The sequence below is a fragment of the Apaloderma vittatum genome, unplaced genomic scaffold (assembly GCF_000703405.1).
Source record: "Apaloderma vittatum isolate BGI_N311 unplaced genomic scaffold, ASM70340v1 scaffold12474, whole genome shotgun sequence".
NCBI classification, from domain to species: Eukaryota; Metazoa; Chordata; class Aves; order Trogoniformes; family Trogonidae; genus Apaloderma; species Apaloderma vittatum.
Window position 1 is genome coordinate 7,752 of NW_009711001.1, and position 17,141 is coordinate 24,892.

The 17,141-nt window shown below is 50.8% G+C and overlaps 1 protein-coding gene across 1 annotated transcript in view; it reads right to left on the bottom strand.

The window, feature by feature from the left end:
• The window catches only part of LOC104272482 (EF-hand calcium-binding domain-containing protein 4A-like), a gene marked incomplete at its 3' end in the record, with an annotated part of 17,399 nt that extends 7,354 nt beyond the window's left edge, over positions 1–10,045 (bottom strand). Inside the window, exons 1-9 of the mRNA XM_009867497.1 lie at positions 9,797–10,045; positions 8,539–8,650; positions 6,560–6,731; positions 5,018–5,164; positions 4,648–4,738; positions 4,449–4,541; positions 2,165–2,352; positions 1,464–1,535; positions 815–869 (exon numbers count right to left, since the gene is read on the bottom strand). Of these exons, the coding sequence (XP_009865799.1) occupies positions 815–869; positions 1,464–1,535; positions 2,165–2,352; positions 4,449–4,541; positions 4,648–4,738; positions 5,018–5,164; positions 6,560–6,731; positions 8,539–8,650; positions 9,797–10,009 (1,143 nt within the window). The remainder of the gene's footprint in view (positions 1–814; positions 870–1,463; positions 1,536–2,164; positions 2,353–4,448; positions 4,542–4,647; positions 4,739–5,017; positions 5,165–6,559; positions 6,732–8,538; positions 8,651–9,796) is intronic.
• Positions 10,046–17,141: the final 7,096 nt, after the last annotated feature.

Genomic DNA, 17,141 nt, shown 5'->3' on the forward strand with positions numbered 1-17,141 from the left:
AAAACGTCCCCCCCCGCCCCCAGCTGCCTGTCCTCCCCCTGAGGCAGCCGCCTCCGGATCTTTGCGTGGGGCGCGGTGGCAGAGCAGGCAAAGACACATGCTGGCAGGGATCGGTCCGAGAAGAGCCCGGAGCAGCCTCGCCACTGACATTTGGGAACACAAAGACTTTTTTATGGGAAAAAAACCCAACGGGAATGAAAAAATAGATCACATATTTGTACTTATCTTGGAGGCTGGGAAAGGCCAGAGATAGAGCTGACTGTTCCAGACATCAAAGAGGCCCCCTGCTTTCTCCCAGCCCTCTCCCTGCTGTACCTCCACCCCGGCAGAGTTCCCAGGAATGGAGGAGCTGCCCCAGAAGAACATCTGAAAACATCCACTACAGACTCAAATGGTCAGAGAAAACCCCAAAACCTTTCTCCCTGCCCCTTCACGCCCTGGTGAGCTGGTGGCGCGTCTGGAAATCCATCTCCCTCCTCACCGCCCAGCTCCAGGGATGTGTCCGGCTCCACTCCCCTCCTCGCACGCACCCACCAGCACAGACCCCAACGCGGGGCTGCCTGACAGTCACCAAGCTAACGCGCCTTGGGTTAAACCCAGGCAGTTGGCAACAGCAACCAGCAGAGCTTGTCTCCAGCATGGGCAGAGAGGCCCTGAAAAGTCTGTATCAAGCACCACGCCAGGCCCGGTGAGCTCAGGTCATTGTCCCCCATGGAAGTGACAGGGCCCCGAGTGGTGACAGCAACAGCAGACAGGAACAGCAGCAGATGAAAGGAGGGCGTTTGGGAATTGGGATTTTCTTTCGGAGACTAACCAGCTTCTTGGCTTCGAAGGCATCTCGCTCGTCTCGAAGTTTCTTGTTCATCTCTCTGCTCCGGAGGAAGATACCGGGGAGACACAATGAAGCACACATCAAAAACGGAGTCAAGACCCACATTTGAAAGCTAAAACAGAAAGGGAGCTTGGGGCACAGAGGTTATTTCTTGCCAGACATGTGGGGATTTCCATGTGTCCCAGCTCAGGTTGTGGGCTCCCCTTAAGCCAGCAGGAAAGACTAAATCCCTCCAGTGGAAGGATGAGACGGTGAAATAACAGCCAGTACTCTGCCAGAGCTGGGCAGCTTCTGCAACTGTCTGGGCTTAGAAAAACAAGCGGTGCCCGAGCACTGCTCGAACACACTCCCCGAGCTTTCTGGGGCAGGAAGGAGCACAGAGCTGAAACCTGACGTGCAACAAGAGCGCTTCTCCCCAGCCCTGTCCTCACCTGAGGAGCTCCAGCTGCCGGAGGAGGCTTTGCTTCTCTTTCTGCATGTTCTTCGAGACTCTGAAACTGTCTGGGCTTAGAAAAACAAGCGGTGCCCGAGCACTGCTCGAACACACTCCCCGAGCTTTCTGGGGCAGGAAGGAGCACAGAGCTGAAACCTGACGTGCAACAAGAGCGCTTCTCCCCAGCCCTGTCCTCACCTGAGGAGCTCCAGCTGCCGGAGGAGGCTTTGCTTCTCTTTCTGCATGTTCTTCGAGACTCTGAACACATCCCTGGGTGAAAGGGATTTTCAAGAAGGAAGTAAGTTAATGGGAAAATAAATAGAAAGAACCCTTTACCGGGGACACTCGCAGCGTTCTCACAGGTAAGGGCTGATTCCGAGGAAGCAGCAGTGCCACGAGAGCTGAGTGTAGCCCAGCTCTCCTGCTCTCCTCCGACAGGAGGGCAGGCACCCCGCTTTCTCCTTTCACACTCCAGCTTCCCCAGCTGCTAGAGATGGGAAGCATGCTCCCTGCCACAACCCAGTGTTTTAGCTACGTCTTATTCGATTAAGCCCGGACACAGGAACACAAGTGATTAGAAAAGAATTTGTGGGAACTTCATAGAGGCAATGCTGAACTTGAAAATACATGGAGAATTCGCCTCCTGAGGAACAGCTCTATTTTTTACACTGCTTCTCTGGCCAGCTTTCAATGAACAATTCATTTCCCACTACAGGCAGGCAGAAGGTAGCAGTATCTCCCCCTGTTTAGGCCCATAAGACCACTGAGATGTTGCTCCTTTCCCTCGAGGAGAGAGAGGCAACCCTTCTAAGGCTTCTAATTAGAAATCCCTACTCTTCAACTACTTCCTTCTCTGCCGGGGGCCCTGCCCTGACACCCACTTCCCTGCCCATTCTCACCTGTCCTTCTGCTCCTGCTCAAGCTGAGCTTCTTTCTGCAGCTTCTGTAATTGCCCCTTCACTGCCTCCAGCTCCCATTTGCTTTTCTCCAGCTCTTCCAGCAAGTTTTCATTCAGGTGCCGGAGCCTTTCGTTCTGCACCCGCGTCTCCAGCTGCTCCGAGTTCAGCGCCTGCAGCTGATGTTCCAGCTGAGATGGGAGAGGAGGAGGAGGACGAGGGGTTAAACACAGAGGGGAAAAGTTTTGTGCTACAATCATACTTGTAAAAAAAGCTTTGTCTGGAGACCTCCAGTCCTTTGGATTTCGGGGAAAATTTGAGCATGACGATTTAAAACCAGCAAATCCTGCCCACGGGCTTCAGATTTTTCAGTAAAGCCAGGGGACAGGCTTTAAGTAAAGCCCAGCTGGCCCTGCGTGAGGAATCTCTGCCACTCACAACTCGCCCTTTCACACTGCGTGGAAGCAACGCCATAGGACCTGCGATGACAATTCTGGTCTGCCACCACAAGAGGGACCTGATTATCCACAGATTACAAGCCTCGGAGTTAAGAGTGTCACAAACAGCCCCTGGAGTAGGAGGAACTGTCGGTGTAGGCCAGCTTGGTCCACAGGAAGAGGAGATGCTGCCTAGAGAGAGCGTGTTTGCACATCTAACGGCTCGTTCCTCTCTTACGCCTCCAGTTTCTATGGTGTGTGTGTGTGTATATAAAGCTCACGTGTATTCCCTCAGTCTCCTCTGCTCCAAAATCAAGTCTGAGCCTCCCTAGTTCCTCTTCCTAAGGCAGATGCTCCATTTCCTTCATCAGATGTGTTCTGTTCCTTCGTACTCAAGAAGGACACTGGAGCTGGAGTTGACCAGAACTGTACACACCATCGAGGCACAACAAGGGTGTGGGCAGCAGGGAAATGATGTCCTCTATCTTATTCTTAATATCCTTCCTCGAGGCACCTGTTTTGCTGGCTCTTTGGAGTTGACCAGAACTGTACACACCATCCAGGACATCATTTCCTCTATCTCATTCTTAATTTCCTTCCTCGAGGCACCTGTTTTGCTGGCTCTTCTTCACGCCAAAAAGGAAACAAGAAATTCAGGATGGACTATCCCTAAAAATGTCCATGCCAGGGCCGGCGGGCTAAAGGGAAGTTTCTGCTTTGATCTTTCGTGGTGGGCTAAAGGGAAGTTTCTGCTTTGATCTTTCCTGTGAGCAATTAATCAGCACATCGTTAGGTGCTGAAATGCAAATATACAGCATGTACAGCTCTAAGCGTCACAGAACCGTTTGCTCTGGGTTATTCTGGAGCAGCCAGAAAACATAAACTAGAGAAAATTGGCTCTTGCCTCGCCAAGGCTTCAGCTCACAACTTCCCAATTTTCACCCCAACTTCTTTGCCAAATAGTTATTGTACCACTGCTAGGAAGATTGTGCTGGGAGGAAAACAAAGCAGATAAGAAAATGCACGGATAAAGGATTTGCAGACTCACAACGTTGAGGGTTGGAAGGGACCTCTGGAGATTATCTAGTCCAACCTCCCTACCAGAGCAGGGTCACCTCGAGCAGGCTGCGCAGGACAGTGTCCAGGTGGATTTTGAATGTCTCCAGAGCAGGAGACTCCGCACCCTCTCTGGGCAGCCTGGGCCAGGGCTCCAGAACCCTCACAGTAAAGAAGCTCCTCCTCATGTTTAGATGGAACTTGTCCTGTTCAAGTTTGAGCCTGTTACCTCTTGTCCTGTCACAGGGCACACCAAAAATAAACTGTCCCCCTCCTCCCGACACTCACCCTTTCAGACTGAAAAGCCCCAAGACCCTCAGCCTTTCCTCGTAAGAGAGATGTTCCAGTCCCCCAATCATCTTTGTAGCCCTTTGCTGTACCCTCCCCAGCAGTTCCCTGTCCTTCTTGAACTGGGGAGCCCAGAACTGGACCCAGCACTCTAGATGCAGCCTCACCAGGACAGAGCAGAGGGGGAAGAGGACTTCCCTCGACCTGCTGGCCACTCTCTTCTTGATGCACCCCAGGAAGCCGTTGGCCTTCTTGGCCACGAGGGCCCATTGCTGGCTCATGGCCATCCTGCTGCCCACCAGGAAGACATTACACTTGAAGACAAACCAACCACGTGACAAACCACTTCGACACCTTCAGAGGCAGGAGAGAACTAGCCTAGCTAGTACCAGAAGAGGTAGTGCCAACCTTCCGCAATAAAAACCATTCTCAGTCAGAAAAGGCCTTAGCAAAGAGACAGCAGAAGGGGACATGTGGTTCTTTACAAAGGACTTGGGTCCCGTTACCTTCTTCTGGCGGTAGAGGATCTTCTCCAGCTCCTGCTCTTTGCTGCGCAGCTCCCTCTGGAGCAGGTTACTCCTGTCATGCCTCAGCGCTTCCTGCCAAGGTAAAGACAGATGGTAAGAGCTGTTGCTTGGCCAGATGAGCCACCACCTCTGCGTCAGAGCAGAGAAAGTCTGACTTCAGCCAAGGGCCATGAAGTACCTGGCAGATCAGCCTCTCCCTTTCTGCTTTGATCTGTTGTTCCATTTCTTCATAAAGGCACCTGACCTCTCGGTCGTGGTCTGTCTCCTTCCTGCGAAAGGCAGGGTGCACACAGGTCAGGAGAGAGAAAGAGAACACACAGAGGGAACGGGAGGGGAGAGAGGGAGAAGATTCCTGCTAACGGTTGTTGGCCCAGAGGGGGATTTTAACCGACCCAAATGTTATGGGCGCGCACTGATGCAAAACAAACCCAAACCAGAGTGTCAAGAAGAACGTCTGTGTGCTGTAGCACAGGTTCTCCTTGCAGCCCAGGCAGCACCCAAGCAGCAGCTGGTCCCTGACAGCAACTGGCCGCGGCGTTCTTGCTTACCGCTTCAGCGCCTGTTCCATGGACTCCTTCTCGTGATTCACCTCCCTCATGTAGGACGAAACACGCAACAGAAACTCTTCAAAATTGGATAACAGCTCCGGACGCTCCTTTCGGAGCCGAGCCCAGAACTCTCGAATCTCCCGCGGACTGGAGTGAGCACAGAAGAGAGAAGAGAAACAAATAAATTTCTGTGTCATGTTACAGGCTGTTATCCCGAAAGACAAACTGCCTATGTATTTGGCTCCCTGATTATTCTTTGTGAAAAACAAATAAAACCTAAACAGAAAGCTCTTGATTCCCCCTGTCACCATTGCTCCTCCTTCTGTCCCAAGTTGAAAAAGTTACCAGCACTTTATCAAAACTTCATCTTTTAGATAAAAGAACGTATGGAGTCCTGTTAAGAAACAAAACCATTTCTTTCTAGCAAAACCAGATAGCTGCTCTGACCCAGGTAGCTTCTGTTTTATGTTACTTCTTTGCAAGAGCTGGCTTGGCACAAAGGCATGACATGAAGTAGCTACCAGACTCCTTGCATAAAACCACAAGGAAGTGGTCAAAATAAAACACAGGATAATTCTACTTGAAGGCTTGATGCTTCTCAAAGCAGAGTTAGAAACAGCACGGTCTGGTTTTCCAGAACAGCAGTGTGGCCTTTCACATTATCTGAGGCATAACAGCTTTCCAGAATTTTTCAGGACAGGTGCTTTGCGTCACAGACGAGACCCAAAAATATCCGTTTTGTGACAGCTGAAGCTCTGTAAGGAGCAAATTCCTTCATTCCCAGCTTTTGTCTCCCATCCTGTCCACCTCTGGCCCCTAACCTGCCTGCTCCCTGCAAATCAGCAACACTTTGGACGATGATGCCTGGAAAGAAAAAAAAAGGGCTGCTACGGATGCAGCTGAGCACCCCAGCCCTAGCAGACACGCGCCAGTAAGAACCAGTTAGGCTTCACTTGGGAAGGCCCTAAAAAAAGGCTGGATGTCACTGGGGGCCAGCAGACTCTACCGGGGCCACATGCAAGAGCATTAATATCGAGTCGCAAGGCTCGGCTGAGCAGCCCTCGGCCAGTTCAGCCTTTCGCGCTCTCCAAGCTCAGCTCAGTCCCGAGCAGCCCCTTGAGCACAGATTCTTTCACAGAGGCTCTTCGAGAAGTTTGTCTGAACAAATGGGAACGGTCTCAGGTCGTTTTGGAACGCGCTCATCCTGTTTACCTTGTCTAACCCTCACAAGCTTCTTTTATTTGCTGCACACAGATGAGCTTCCAAGCCATGACTGTTACATTTTACAGCTGTGGCGTGAACTCTTGGAGTTTGGGAAACTGCGAAAAGCACCGTGCTGAAAGGAATTGATGAGAAAACAGGGACTTCGCTGCATTTCCTACTAAGCATATGAAAACCCAAGAGAGCAGGACAGAAAGCCCAAGCAGTGCTTCTGAGAGCAAGCAGCTCAGTTCACCTCTTTTTGGCCTTTTCTGGTATTCTGAGGGGATTTTTTGGCATCGAAACAGGGTGGAAGTAACGCCCCGCAACTCCCCTACTTACTCTTCAAACATCTGGGCTGCTCCGAGCTGCTCCATCATGGAACAGAATCGTTTCTCTTCATCATCATCTGCCGGATCCAAATCATCTGACCAACCTGACTCAAAGGTCTCCTCGTGCCTGGAGTGATCCATTCTCCCAGCCCCTTGACACAATTCAATCCCTATTAACTTCTCTGGTAAGGGAAGAAAAGAAATAAAGAAAATCAAACTGGATGTCGGTTAATAAGCTGGAGTTTCAATGACAGAGCTCCATGAGAAGCTGCCTGCAGGCTGCTGGTGTAGAATAGAGCTCTCGGTCAGTAAAGAGCCTCCGTTCTGACACCCCAAGTGATGTCAGCGTCCAGTCCGCAATGCTGGGACTGGCTCCCAGCCCACCAACAGGCTGTTAGGGCTCTGCTCCCAGAATCACAGAATGTTCAGGGTTGGAAGGGAACCACTCGAAAGATCATCCAGTCCAACCCCCCTGCCAGAGCAGCATCACCCAGAGTAGGTCGCAGAGCACACATCTGCCTGAAGATGACCCCACCACCCACGGCCTTGGATGCTCCCGGCATTAGGTCACTTCACTCCCGTGGAGCAGCAGCACAGGTTCAGTCACCAGTGGTCCCTTTGGACTGAACAACGCTGTGCCTCTGTTTCCCAGCAAGGCGGAGATCCTTACCCTTCCCCTCCTCATGTGCTACAAGGGCTGGTTAAGTTCTGATTCAAGTGCCAGGGGATGAGAACCACCTCTTGCTAGGATTGAGAACAAAACGAACCCACTGCCAGAGCACCTCCTGTGGAAGGACGGCTTCCAGCTATCTGGAAGAGACACTAATGCCACGAGAATATCACGCTGTGCAAAAGAACGTGATAAACAGCGGTGCCGGGAACGAATTCTTCTCAGAGAAATGGATCGAGTGATCCTACCCAAAACACAGGCCCCCGTCCTGTATACAGAGGTCAGGCTTCCAGCGGCAGCTACTCTTCCTTTCCAAAACACAGCCGCTTGCTTTGCAAGGCAGAAATGACATCCCAACCACACGGCCGGGAGCCAAGGATGTCCAGAGCACAGATGAGAACACAAAGCTGCCCTAAGGGGAAAAATATCCACTATTTGTGTACCTCGAATGACTTAACTCCACCGCTTCTTAGCTCCACAATCTAGCCCTGCCCCTCCCACGCTTAGAACGTGCTGTAAAAACACTCACAGTGGGGAGATACAGGCCCTGCTCAGCTTAAAGCCTCAGGCTCAGACAGTTTATTAAGGAGATGGGCTCAGATTAGGCACTTTGGATGTCTGCTTTAAAGAAAGAGTCATTATGTCTCATTATCCCTCTTTTACCGCTGGGAAGAGTGAGGTAGAGAATGATCCAGAGACTGTTTTGACATCCTAGAAGGATCTCAGATTGCTTTCAAGTGAACAATCTAAATGTACACTCTTTTTTCACCCTGCAATCTCTCAGCAGCTACGCAAGGAGCCCTCTCAGTAAGCAGCTTTCCCTGCAAAAGGCAGAAAGAGGCACCGGCAGCAGCTACTCAGGGGGTTAACACATCCCCTGAACAGGCTGGCCCAAGACACAGCTTCTATTTCAAGGAAATCTTCATAGCTTCTCCTTTCAGGGGTGGCTGTTGCTTGCCCTTCAGACCGAAGCACTGAAAAAGAACATCCCCTCCAAGTTGTGAGAAAGCCACGAGCAGCCACAACCTGAGCAATCGGGACACTGCAGTTCACTTCCAAACCCCCAGACTGCCGGTTTTCACTTGCTGTGACCTGGCCCAATGAACACCTCTCCATGCCCAAGGAAGGTGCCGACACAGCCCAAGTTTTCTGAGAATTTACAACCAGCAGAGGTGCCCCAGTCCTTCCTCCTCCCAAACACCTCTTGCCCTGCGTAACTGGTAGAGCTTCAGCGGAACCGCTGCACTTTCTTCCTGACCAACACGAGAAATCACATCACGGCAGGCTTTTTCCTTCCTCTGCCTCTGCGCAGCCCTTACCCAGTCCCATGCTGAACTCCACCGGCGTCAGGTACCCGTTGTTGTTCTGCTCCAAGCTGTCGAAAACAGTCTCCAGCTGCTCGAGGGTTAGGGGCAGTTCGCTCTGGAGCCGCTGCAAAGACAAAAGAACGAACAAAATGAAGGCGCGAGCCAAGTCCTCCCCACAACCAGCTCCTGTCGCAGCCATCTTCAGCTCCGGCCCACAGCGACGGGGACACGGCAGGTGCCAGCTCCATCTCTTTGGTCGAGAGAGAAAAGACAGACTTGGGGGTGTCTGGATTCAGTTCCCAGCTCTTGCAGGAAATCTCGCAGATCAGAAATAAAAAGCTCAGACCATAACTGTCAGCTTTCTTCCATCACCTGTTGGGATTTTACCGTTATTCCCATGACGCAGACAAGAAGCAGAGAGATTTTCTTTCATACCACCCGAGCAGAGCCCTCCAAAAAGCTTCCAAATAGCAAGAGGTGTAGGCTAAAACCAAATAGCAAGAGGTGTAGGCTAAAACATCGTTACTGCCCATTAAATGGCCAGATTTAGGTAAAATCTTAATAAATATTTATTAATATAACCACACATCACCAGGCATGGCACAACCCAAACCAAAGTGAGTCAATAATTAAACCAGCCCGGACTTGCCAAGTGTTGATTATAGCCAGAGGGAGAGATGGGACAGGAGAAAAACAATCCCCATGTAACCTTCCTGATAAACCTAAAGCAAAACCCACACAGAAATAGTCTTTCTGTTAACAAAGTATTTTAAACAGAAAGCAGCAAACCACATTCTTCCAGAGCATAGGTCAGGCCTAAAATAAGCTTTTGAGATCAGGCTTTAGCTACGATTGAGACAAAAGAATTATAGAGCTTTTTTTGTTAAGAGGCTGGGGGAGTTTTTGTTGTCGGCTGTGCGTTTTGGGGCTGGGGGGGGTTGTTTCTTTTTAATCCAACCAAAGATCTTTCTCCCACCCGCCGCATGCTTAACGTTTGTAGGAACCGTGCAAATTTTTTGGTTTTATGCATTCCTCACAAGGTTGGAATTGCAGTCCCGCTTGTCCCAGGAATTCCCTGGAGGTCCAAGGCCCTCCTGGGATTTTCCGTTCCTAGCAGGCGGCTGCGGTGGAGTTTGGCTCCCAGAAATCTGAAAAAGACAGAGCCCACGCGCACGCCCCTGCCTGCCAAGGGTAAAGATGTGCCACATTCCCCCCTCTTCTGCTACCCAGGACTTTACAGCTCCTCCCAGGGACGGGTTTTTTCCCTCACCTGCATGTCCACCTTGGTGATAAAACCCTTCTCGTCCTTGTCACACAGCTGGAAGAGCTCCCTTGCCTTCTCGAGCATCTCCACCTGCACATCTTCCAGTTGGCTCATTTGGCTGGAAGGAGAAGCGCAAGGAGCCAGCCCATCCTCCTCATCCCCTTCCTCTTCTTCATCCCAGCGGACGCATCCCAAGAGCACTCCCCTCTGCTTCTCCATCTTCTTAACTGAAAAGTCTTTTCCCCCAGGGCAAACAGAAGAGCTGCGGGGCAGGAAACAGAGAAACCCCGGTCAAACACAACCCTCCACTCCCACCCCACCCATCATCTAGTGACGTGGTTCGAAAGAACACGGTTTAGCACCCGTGGCTGGGCTGGACGACCTTTAAAGGTCCTGCAACACGACCGCAAGAACCCAGAGCTGGACGAAGGCAGACAGGAGGAAAGAGCTGCGCGAGTGATGGAAGAACCATCTCTCCCAGGCCTCTCCTCCCACCCAGGTCCTTTGGCTGGATTTCCACCTCCGGCATTTTCTTGGTAACGTTTCCCAAACAGGAACTCCGTCTCCTTTGGTGTTATTACAGCACCAAGAAAGGTCAGGCGATTCCTGTGGTGGGACAAATTTAATAAGCTGGGCATTCCCACCCATCTTGCCTTCCAGCCTCTGTTTTGAGAGCTCATAAACTACCAAAGGGAATTTTAATCTGCAACGTTCACCTTCATAGGAAGGAAACCACACGACCACGGAGACATTGCAGAGGCCAAAGAAAATAATTCCCGTTGCTCAGAAGCACCGAAACCCAGGAGGCCAGGAACGAGAGCGTCCCTTTAAGCACAGCGCCGCAATCGGAAAGATGAGCACAACCTTCTGACTTACGGGTGCCACGTAAGGCCTTCCAGCCAGCTTCTCTTCAGCGACACCCCCGCGGGGCTTTTAAGCCCTGTTGCACTGATTGCTTCAAACTTCTTCTGCCGACCCGTGCTCTGCATCGCAGGGCAGGAGTGAGCTGTGCAAGCAGGCTGAGAGCAGATTTAAACAGCGCCGGGCAAAGAGGGCTCGAGGGTTGGTTTGGGGTTTGTGGTTTTTTTTTTAACCTCCAAGAAATTAAAAGCCGCGATAACAAACGAGTGAATTCTGTTTGCAGTCTTCGTACAATGGGAGGATAAAGAGCACGATGGCCAGGAAGAAACGTCACATGCAAGAACTATACGGAGCCGACACAAAGGGAGAAGGCAATTGCGTCGCACGCTATTTGACTCCATTTATTACTGCTGGTTCGGGAGCCAGAGGGTGGTTCTGCTTCAAAGAACAAGCGGAACGCTTCGCTCCCCCTTTCCAATCAGCGCTTTTTCAGGGCACCTCCGTTCAGTGTCACTTGAGGAGAAATATCAAGTTTGAAACTCTGCAGAAGGCCACCTGTAAACGGGTACTGTTAGATGGCTCTGGTCAAGAAGTCGTCCCTCGCAAGGAGCAGACACAGAGCTGGACCCAAGCTTTGGGGGATACTGCTGAAAGGAGGGAAAAAAAGCACAAAAAGCAAGACGGCAGAGGTATATTCCTCCCTTGTGTTCTTTCAGACAAACCCTCCCACCAGGCTTTTTTTGTGTTACGGACCCAATACAGCAAAATGTGGAGAGTAAAGGTTGATTCTGTCCATTAGCTGGACAGGCAGCTTGCTTCTGACGGCAGCCTGTACGTGCCAGTGGTGAAGAAGTCTGAAAGAACCCCAGCTTACTTCTCACATTCAAGTCAAGGCTGCAAAGCTGGCCTTGAAAGACAGACCAAAAGAAAAAAACCCAACAGCCAAATACGCTGTGTAGATTCTTACCAGTGATTTTGGTGAGGAATCACATCGCCACGCTGATGAATGACGATTATTGGCTGCTAGAGGCCACCTTGCCGAAGCTTTTTGCCAGATTCATTCCTTCTGCAAAGACACAGTCTCAGCACAAGCAGCCCCTGTACCAGATGGCGACTGCAGGCGGCGGCCAGGGAGGCACAAAATTGGGAGTTGAAAGCAAAAGCCACCACAGGATTGCAGAAAACAGCCAGGAGAAGAAAAAGTGCAAGTAAGAAATAGGGTTTTGGCAACAGCCAAAGGAGGTCCCCAGAAGCACAGAAGGATCTTACTTTCTTATCATCAGTTTTCTATTTCAAAAGCCAGAGCAGCCCACGCAGGTGATGTCTGCTCAGCTCGGCGGCAGCACACAAAAGCTTGCACGAGGAGGATGTTCTGTTCTCTCTCTGGGACCTACCTGCAAGCTGAAATTGGACCCATTACATCCCTACCTCTAGCATCTCCTCGTTTTACCAAAAGCCGAGCTGTACCGGAGCTCCCAAACACCAGCCGAGCTAAAAGCCTCTTCATTAGAAGCGCTGGGAGCTCGGCACGGACAAGAGTCTGAAAGGATTTCACTGCCGTGGGAAAGACCAAGCCCGTTCATGCAATGTTCAGAGCGCAGAGTCTCTCGTTCAAGTGACTTCAAGCCAGATGTGGCCCTTTCTGTGGCGAGACAGCACTTGTAGAGGAACCAAGCGGCAGATAAGAGAGCCCCAGCGAGCAAAACCCACTGCAGCTCTCCTGGACTTCTCTCCCAGAGGCCTCTGACTGAGAAGCTCTTTGTCTCCGTTCCCGTTTGTAAGGGCGTCGCGTGGTACAAATGCAGATGAGGCACAGAGCAGATCTAACAAGTGCTGTCGCACTCTCCCCAGCTACAGATCGTCACTCCTGGGGAAGCAGCTTCCACAGCGGAATATCACTGCAGGACAACGTTGGAAGAGGCTGAGATCACTAAAGCACTGAAACTGCCAACCAGTACCCAAAAGCGCGGGCAGCAGAGCTGGCGTGGGAGCAGGAAGATCAGCTTGGCAAGAGCCTGACACAAGCAGAGAAAGCAGAGGAGATGGGTACGGGCAGCCAACGCTTTTGGTCGGGCAAACCCACCAGGCTGCCCCAGGGAGACGTAGCCAAGCTGCCTCCAGTGTCAAAGCCAGGGGATTTGTTACCAACGCTTCCACACAGGATTAATATTTTCAGGTCTCTTCTGGCAGGACAAGGTAATCACTGAGTCAGCACCAGTTACGAATGAATTTCCACACCTAGCCCGGAGTCAGGACAATCTCTGTACCGTGGGCTCTTGGTTTCCATTGTAAGAACAACTGCGATGGGTCACAGGAGAGTTCACCCTGCCCAGCATCTCGCCCTCATCCACCTGGGGGTGATGAGGGAAGAGTAAGAGCAGGGCAAACACAGAGAAGGCGTCCCTGAAGGGCCAGCCCGGGTGAATCCCTGAGCCACGTGGTTCTTCCTCGTCTGCCAAGACATTTGTCCCCTCACTGCTCACCACACGGACAGAAATGAGGTGCCTGCTGCAATCAGTGGATGCTGACAAAGCTTCAGGGGGCTACTCCATTCTTCTGGGTACGTGGTTGGACCAGCATCCGCTCCCTGAGAGACCGAGTCACAGCTTCAGCTCAAATAGGTGTATCCTGACACCTTCACATCTGCAAACTGTGACAGAGACCTAAAACTCCTCTCCTGGGGCCTGGGAGATCCACCAGAAAGATGGAATTGCAGGGACACGGGGACACCACCGGGCTCCAATTGTCCTTGCCAGCCTTGGGGTGTGACTCTTCCCTACCCCAGGGGTTTGACTGCCAGTGCTCAAGGTCAGCTCTGATACTGCACAGACCAGATTTGGTCAGTGTCCGACATGGGAACAACCTCATCACGAGCTCAAGGCACAAGACAGCCTTCAGGACCTGTGGTTACACCACGTAATTTCCTGCCACGCTGTGTGCTGGGGTCCAGCAACCAAAAATTCACCTGCTCCTGCATGTTTGCTTTCCCCGAGCCTGGGAAGCAAATGGAGAGTTTCTCAGACTCACCAACACAACTGGAAATTCAACCGCCAGTAAACACAGCTAACACTAGGCCTTGTATTTCTACACAGGGGCAACTCAGATCAGTCTTTCATGCATATTTTAACTGCCTGAGGCATAAACTGCAGTCTTTCCTGCGTAAAAGCTGTGTCAGAGGGTCAGCAGGACCCTCACAGGCATTCTTGGGGGAAATGGTAAGATCTGAATCGTAATCCTGACTCACTTTGCCATATGGCCCTGGGTAAGTCACGTCACCTGCCTGCACTTATAGATTGTCAGCTCCTCCACACTGGTTCCGATGCTTGTGACAGCTGGCACTTTATTTTAAGTACTCAGTTCCTGGAGGCTGATAATTACATGTGAAACTCAAGCATCGAAATAATTTCAAAGCTTCAGTGCTGGAGAACGAAAAACTTGAGCGAACTGCAAATTTCAACAAACGGAAGGACACACCCAAGGTGCTTCTCCTGGAAAAGGAGACAGCTTTCAAGGCACCATTACAGGGTCAGAGTTTCCAATTTATTGTCTCCGAAATCTTCTTGTTGTATTAAAGAGGTAAAGAAAAGTCATGGCTAAAATGCCTTCAGCAGCCAGGCTTTTATCTCGGTGACCCTGACCACCATGGGCCCATGACATGGGGTTATTTTTTTCCACAGCCCGATGACAAGGAGGAAAGGAAAGTGAGGAGTGAGGTCAAATTTTCCACAGCTGGTCCTTAGATGACCTCAGCCACCACGGGGCACCGCACTTGCCCCGAATGCGCAGCATTCCTCACGATCCTGCCCCAGCGCAAGGCGACGAATCAACAGTTAACGAAGGAGGAAAAAACTAAGACCAACTGGCCAAGTGGCTTAGCCGGGGTTACCGAGCCAGGCCAGTGTCTGGGTCCTGCAGGGCTGTAAGGGAAAGCAGGTTTTTGCTCTCCTGTACCGCGGAATTTTTGGTAATGGTGGTGGTAGAAGGCAATATTACAGAAGGATCCTTATAGGTACAAGTGGCCAAGGCGTAACACAGTCTGAAGTGCTCGGCTGCTTGCTGGGAAGTTTCCCAAAAGGCCTCCTCCTCCATCTCTGCCCAAGACAACATTAACAGGAACAACAAAACCGCCCCCGTACTAACGCTACATTTCTAAGCCGTTTATTTAAACGGATCAGAAGAACACGCACCCTTTCCTTTCTGCTCCTGGTGCAGAAAAAGAGCCTCGCAGCTTGAAAAGAAGGAACAAGCGTGCGTGACCGCGGTCTGGATGGGACGGGTTTGAGCCCACGCAGGAGAAAACATGAGGCAGGGAGAAGGAGATGAAGGGCCGGGGTAAGGGATCCCCGCGGCAGAAGCCCATTGCTTCAGCAGATCACAGGGGCAGAGCAAAACCACGCCGCGACGGGCTGGCACGAAGCGTCTGTTGCTTGCTCAGGGAGTGGGAGCATCGCTCAGGAGCGGCTGAGCAACAGGTATGTTTTAAAAGGAAAGGGCAATAAAAGCTTCCCGGGCCCTTAAACCAATTTCTATCAAACGTGCCACTTGCTCCGATTGTTCTACCTTCCCTTCCCTCCCAATGTTTTGAAAGCAAATAATTACTATGAAAAAAAATGTTCCTTGTAGGACGCGGTCACATCTACACGCCCCAGTTTTTATAGTTCTGCAGGATTCGGTGATCAAATACACATAGTTACAATTATTGTCCTAGCTGCACGGAAAAAACTCATTTTCTAAATGCCTTGACTAATTACAGGCATAAAAGTCCGGCCAGGTGAAGGTAGAAGAGGAGTGTTGCTGGAGAATGACACTGACCCCCACACCAAACCAGCTTCCACACAGGCTTAACTTCCAAAAGCTGCTCAAAGGAACCAGGCACGTGTTTTTTTCAAAGGTTCTGCCACGGTGCCTGAAAAGGCTGGGAGGAGAGCAGAAATAAAAGAATTATTTCTCAGCGTGCTTTGTTCAAAATTAATTTTGCTCTTTCCCGTCTCTAGGAAATTTGTTTCTGTTGTTTGGAATTTGTTTGGGTGGTTGTCGGGTTCTCCCTTCCCAAAAGGAACAGCTGGAAAAAAAATACAGTGAAAAATTAGAAAAGCAGCAATTGTTTGGTGAGGGGGTTTTGTGTGTTTTAGTTTTTTCTTTCAAAAACCCTCGGAAACCCAAACACGCCCTGGGCAGAGAGCCTGATATCAGGGGTAATATCTAGAGCTACACTTCCCTCCCTCCCTCTCTCTCTTAATTGCCTGCACTTGATTGTACTCCTTTAAGGAAAACAGGAACGAATCCGGGAACCTTTGTGTTGTTTAGTCAGCGGGAGATTAGCCCAGTTCGACAGCAATAGCGATGGATGACTTCATCACGACATCGCTGGTACGATACAGAGGTATATCCCAAAACAGCGACCGCTGCGAGGGGCTCCGTCGTCCTGAACAGCAGCTGAGAAAAGGTGCTCGGCTGCAACTCTCTTTTTATTTCAAGAGATGACTAAATACACTTCTTAAAGGTATTCCTGACTTTCCAAAACAATATTCTTTACCCCAGAGATTTGCCTCCAATCCTCTAGGACACCCGCACATCGGCACCGTGTCGTGGCGCTGGCACCGTGAGCGCATGTTTGCACTGGAACCAAAAAAAAGTTGTTTTGCTTGGGGAGACGAGAAAGCAAGCATCAGTTTTTCCTCTAATGATATTTGGGCCAAGAGTTAATTCTCAGCTACTAAAACCAAAATCCGAACGCCATTTTTTTCCATGGACAGCTAACACTCTTGGATCTGTCCATATAACCAGCCCACAGCTGATTTTTCGGGAAATAAAGAGCCTGCCTGCAATAAGCCGTGACAAATTGCAACAGCTAGTTAAAAACCAACTAATTTTTACAAATCCCTTCACTTCAGAAAGGCCGGCAGGTTTCCTGAGGCTTTTCTAAAAAAGACACAGAACATCGCAACCTGTCATACAACGCAACATAAGGATTCGCCTTCTATACAGAGGAATGGAAAAAACAGCAACACCATATCCTTGGGCTTTGAGAAGAATTAATTGTATTTTCATGGAGATCATGCGGTACATCCACAAAGGGCTCGGTTAGCCAGCAGGAAGGGAGCAGCATTCACCGAGTCAAGGAGAAAAGGCTCCGAGCTGGACCAAGTCTCTCGCTGATGCCACTGCTGCTCATGTTCTACCACACGCAGGCGGCTGTCAGAGGACAATCAGCTCCAGAAGACACGCCCCAGGCCTCAGCTGGCATGAAAAGCTCTTCAAATAGTCTTTACAGGAAATTCCATCAATCTAAGGCAGCTCCTCAGCTTATTTAATCGACAATCGCTGGTGATTTCCTCCTGCTTCGCCCGCCCCTTCAGCAAAAGGGGCGTTCGCGCGCAGAGACACCGACCAGGAGCCGGAGCGCTTCTGCTGGGCTTGTGCCGCCAGTTGTTGAACAGCCAAGATGTCATCCAGGAAGAGCCGACACACGACCGGCATCACCTTGGCT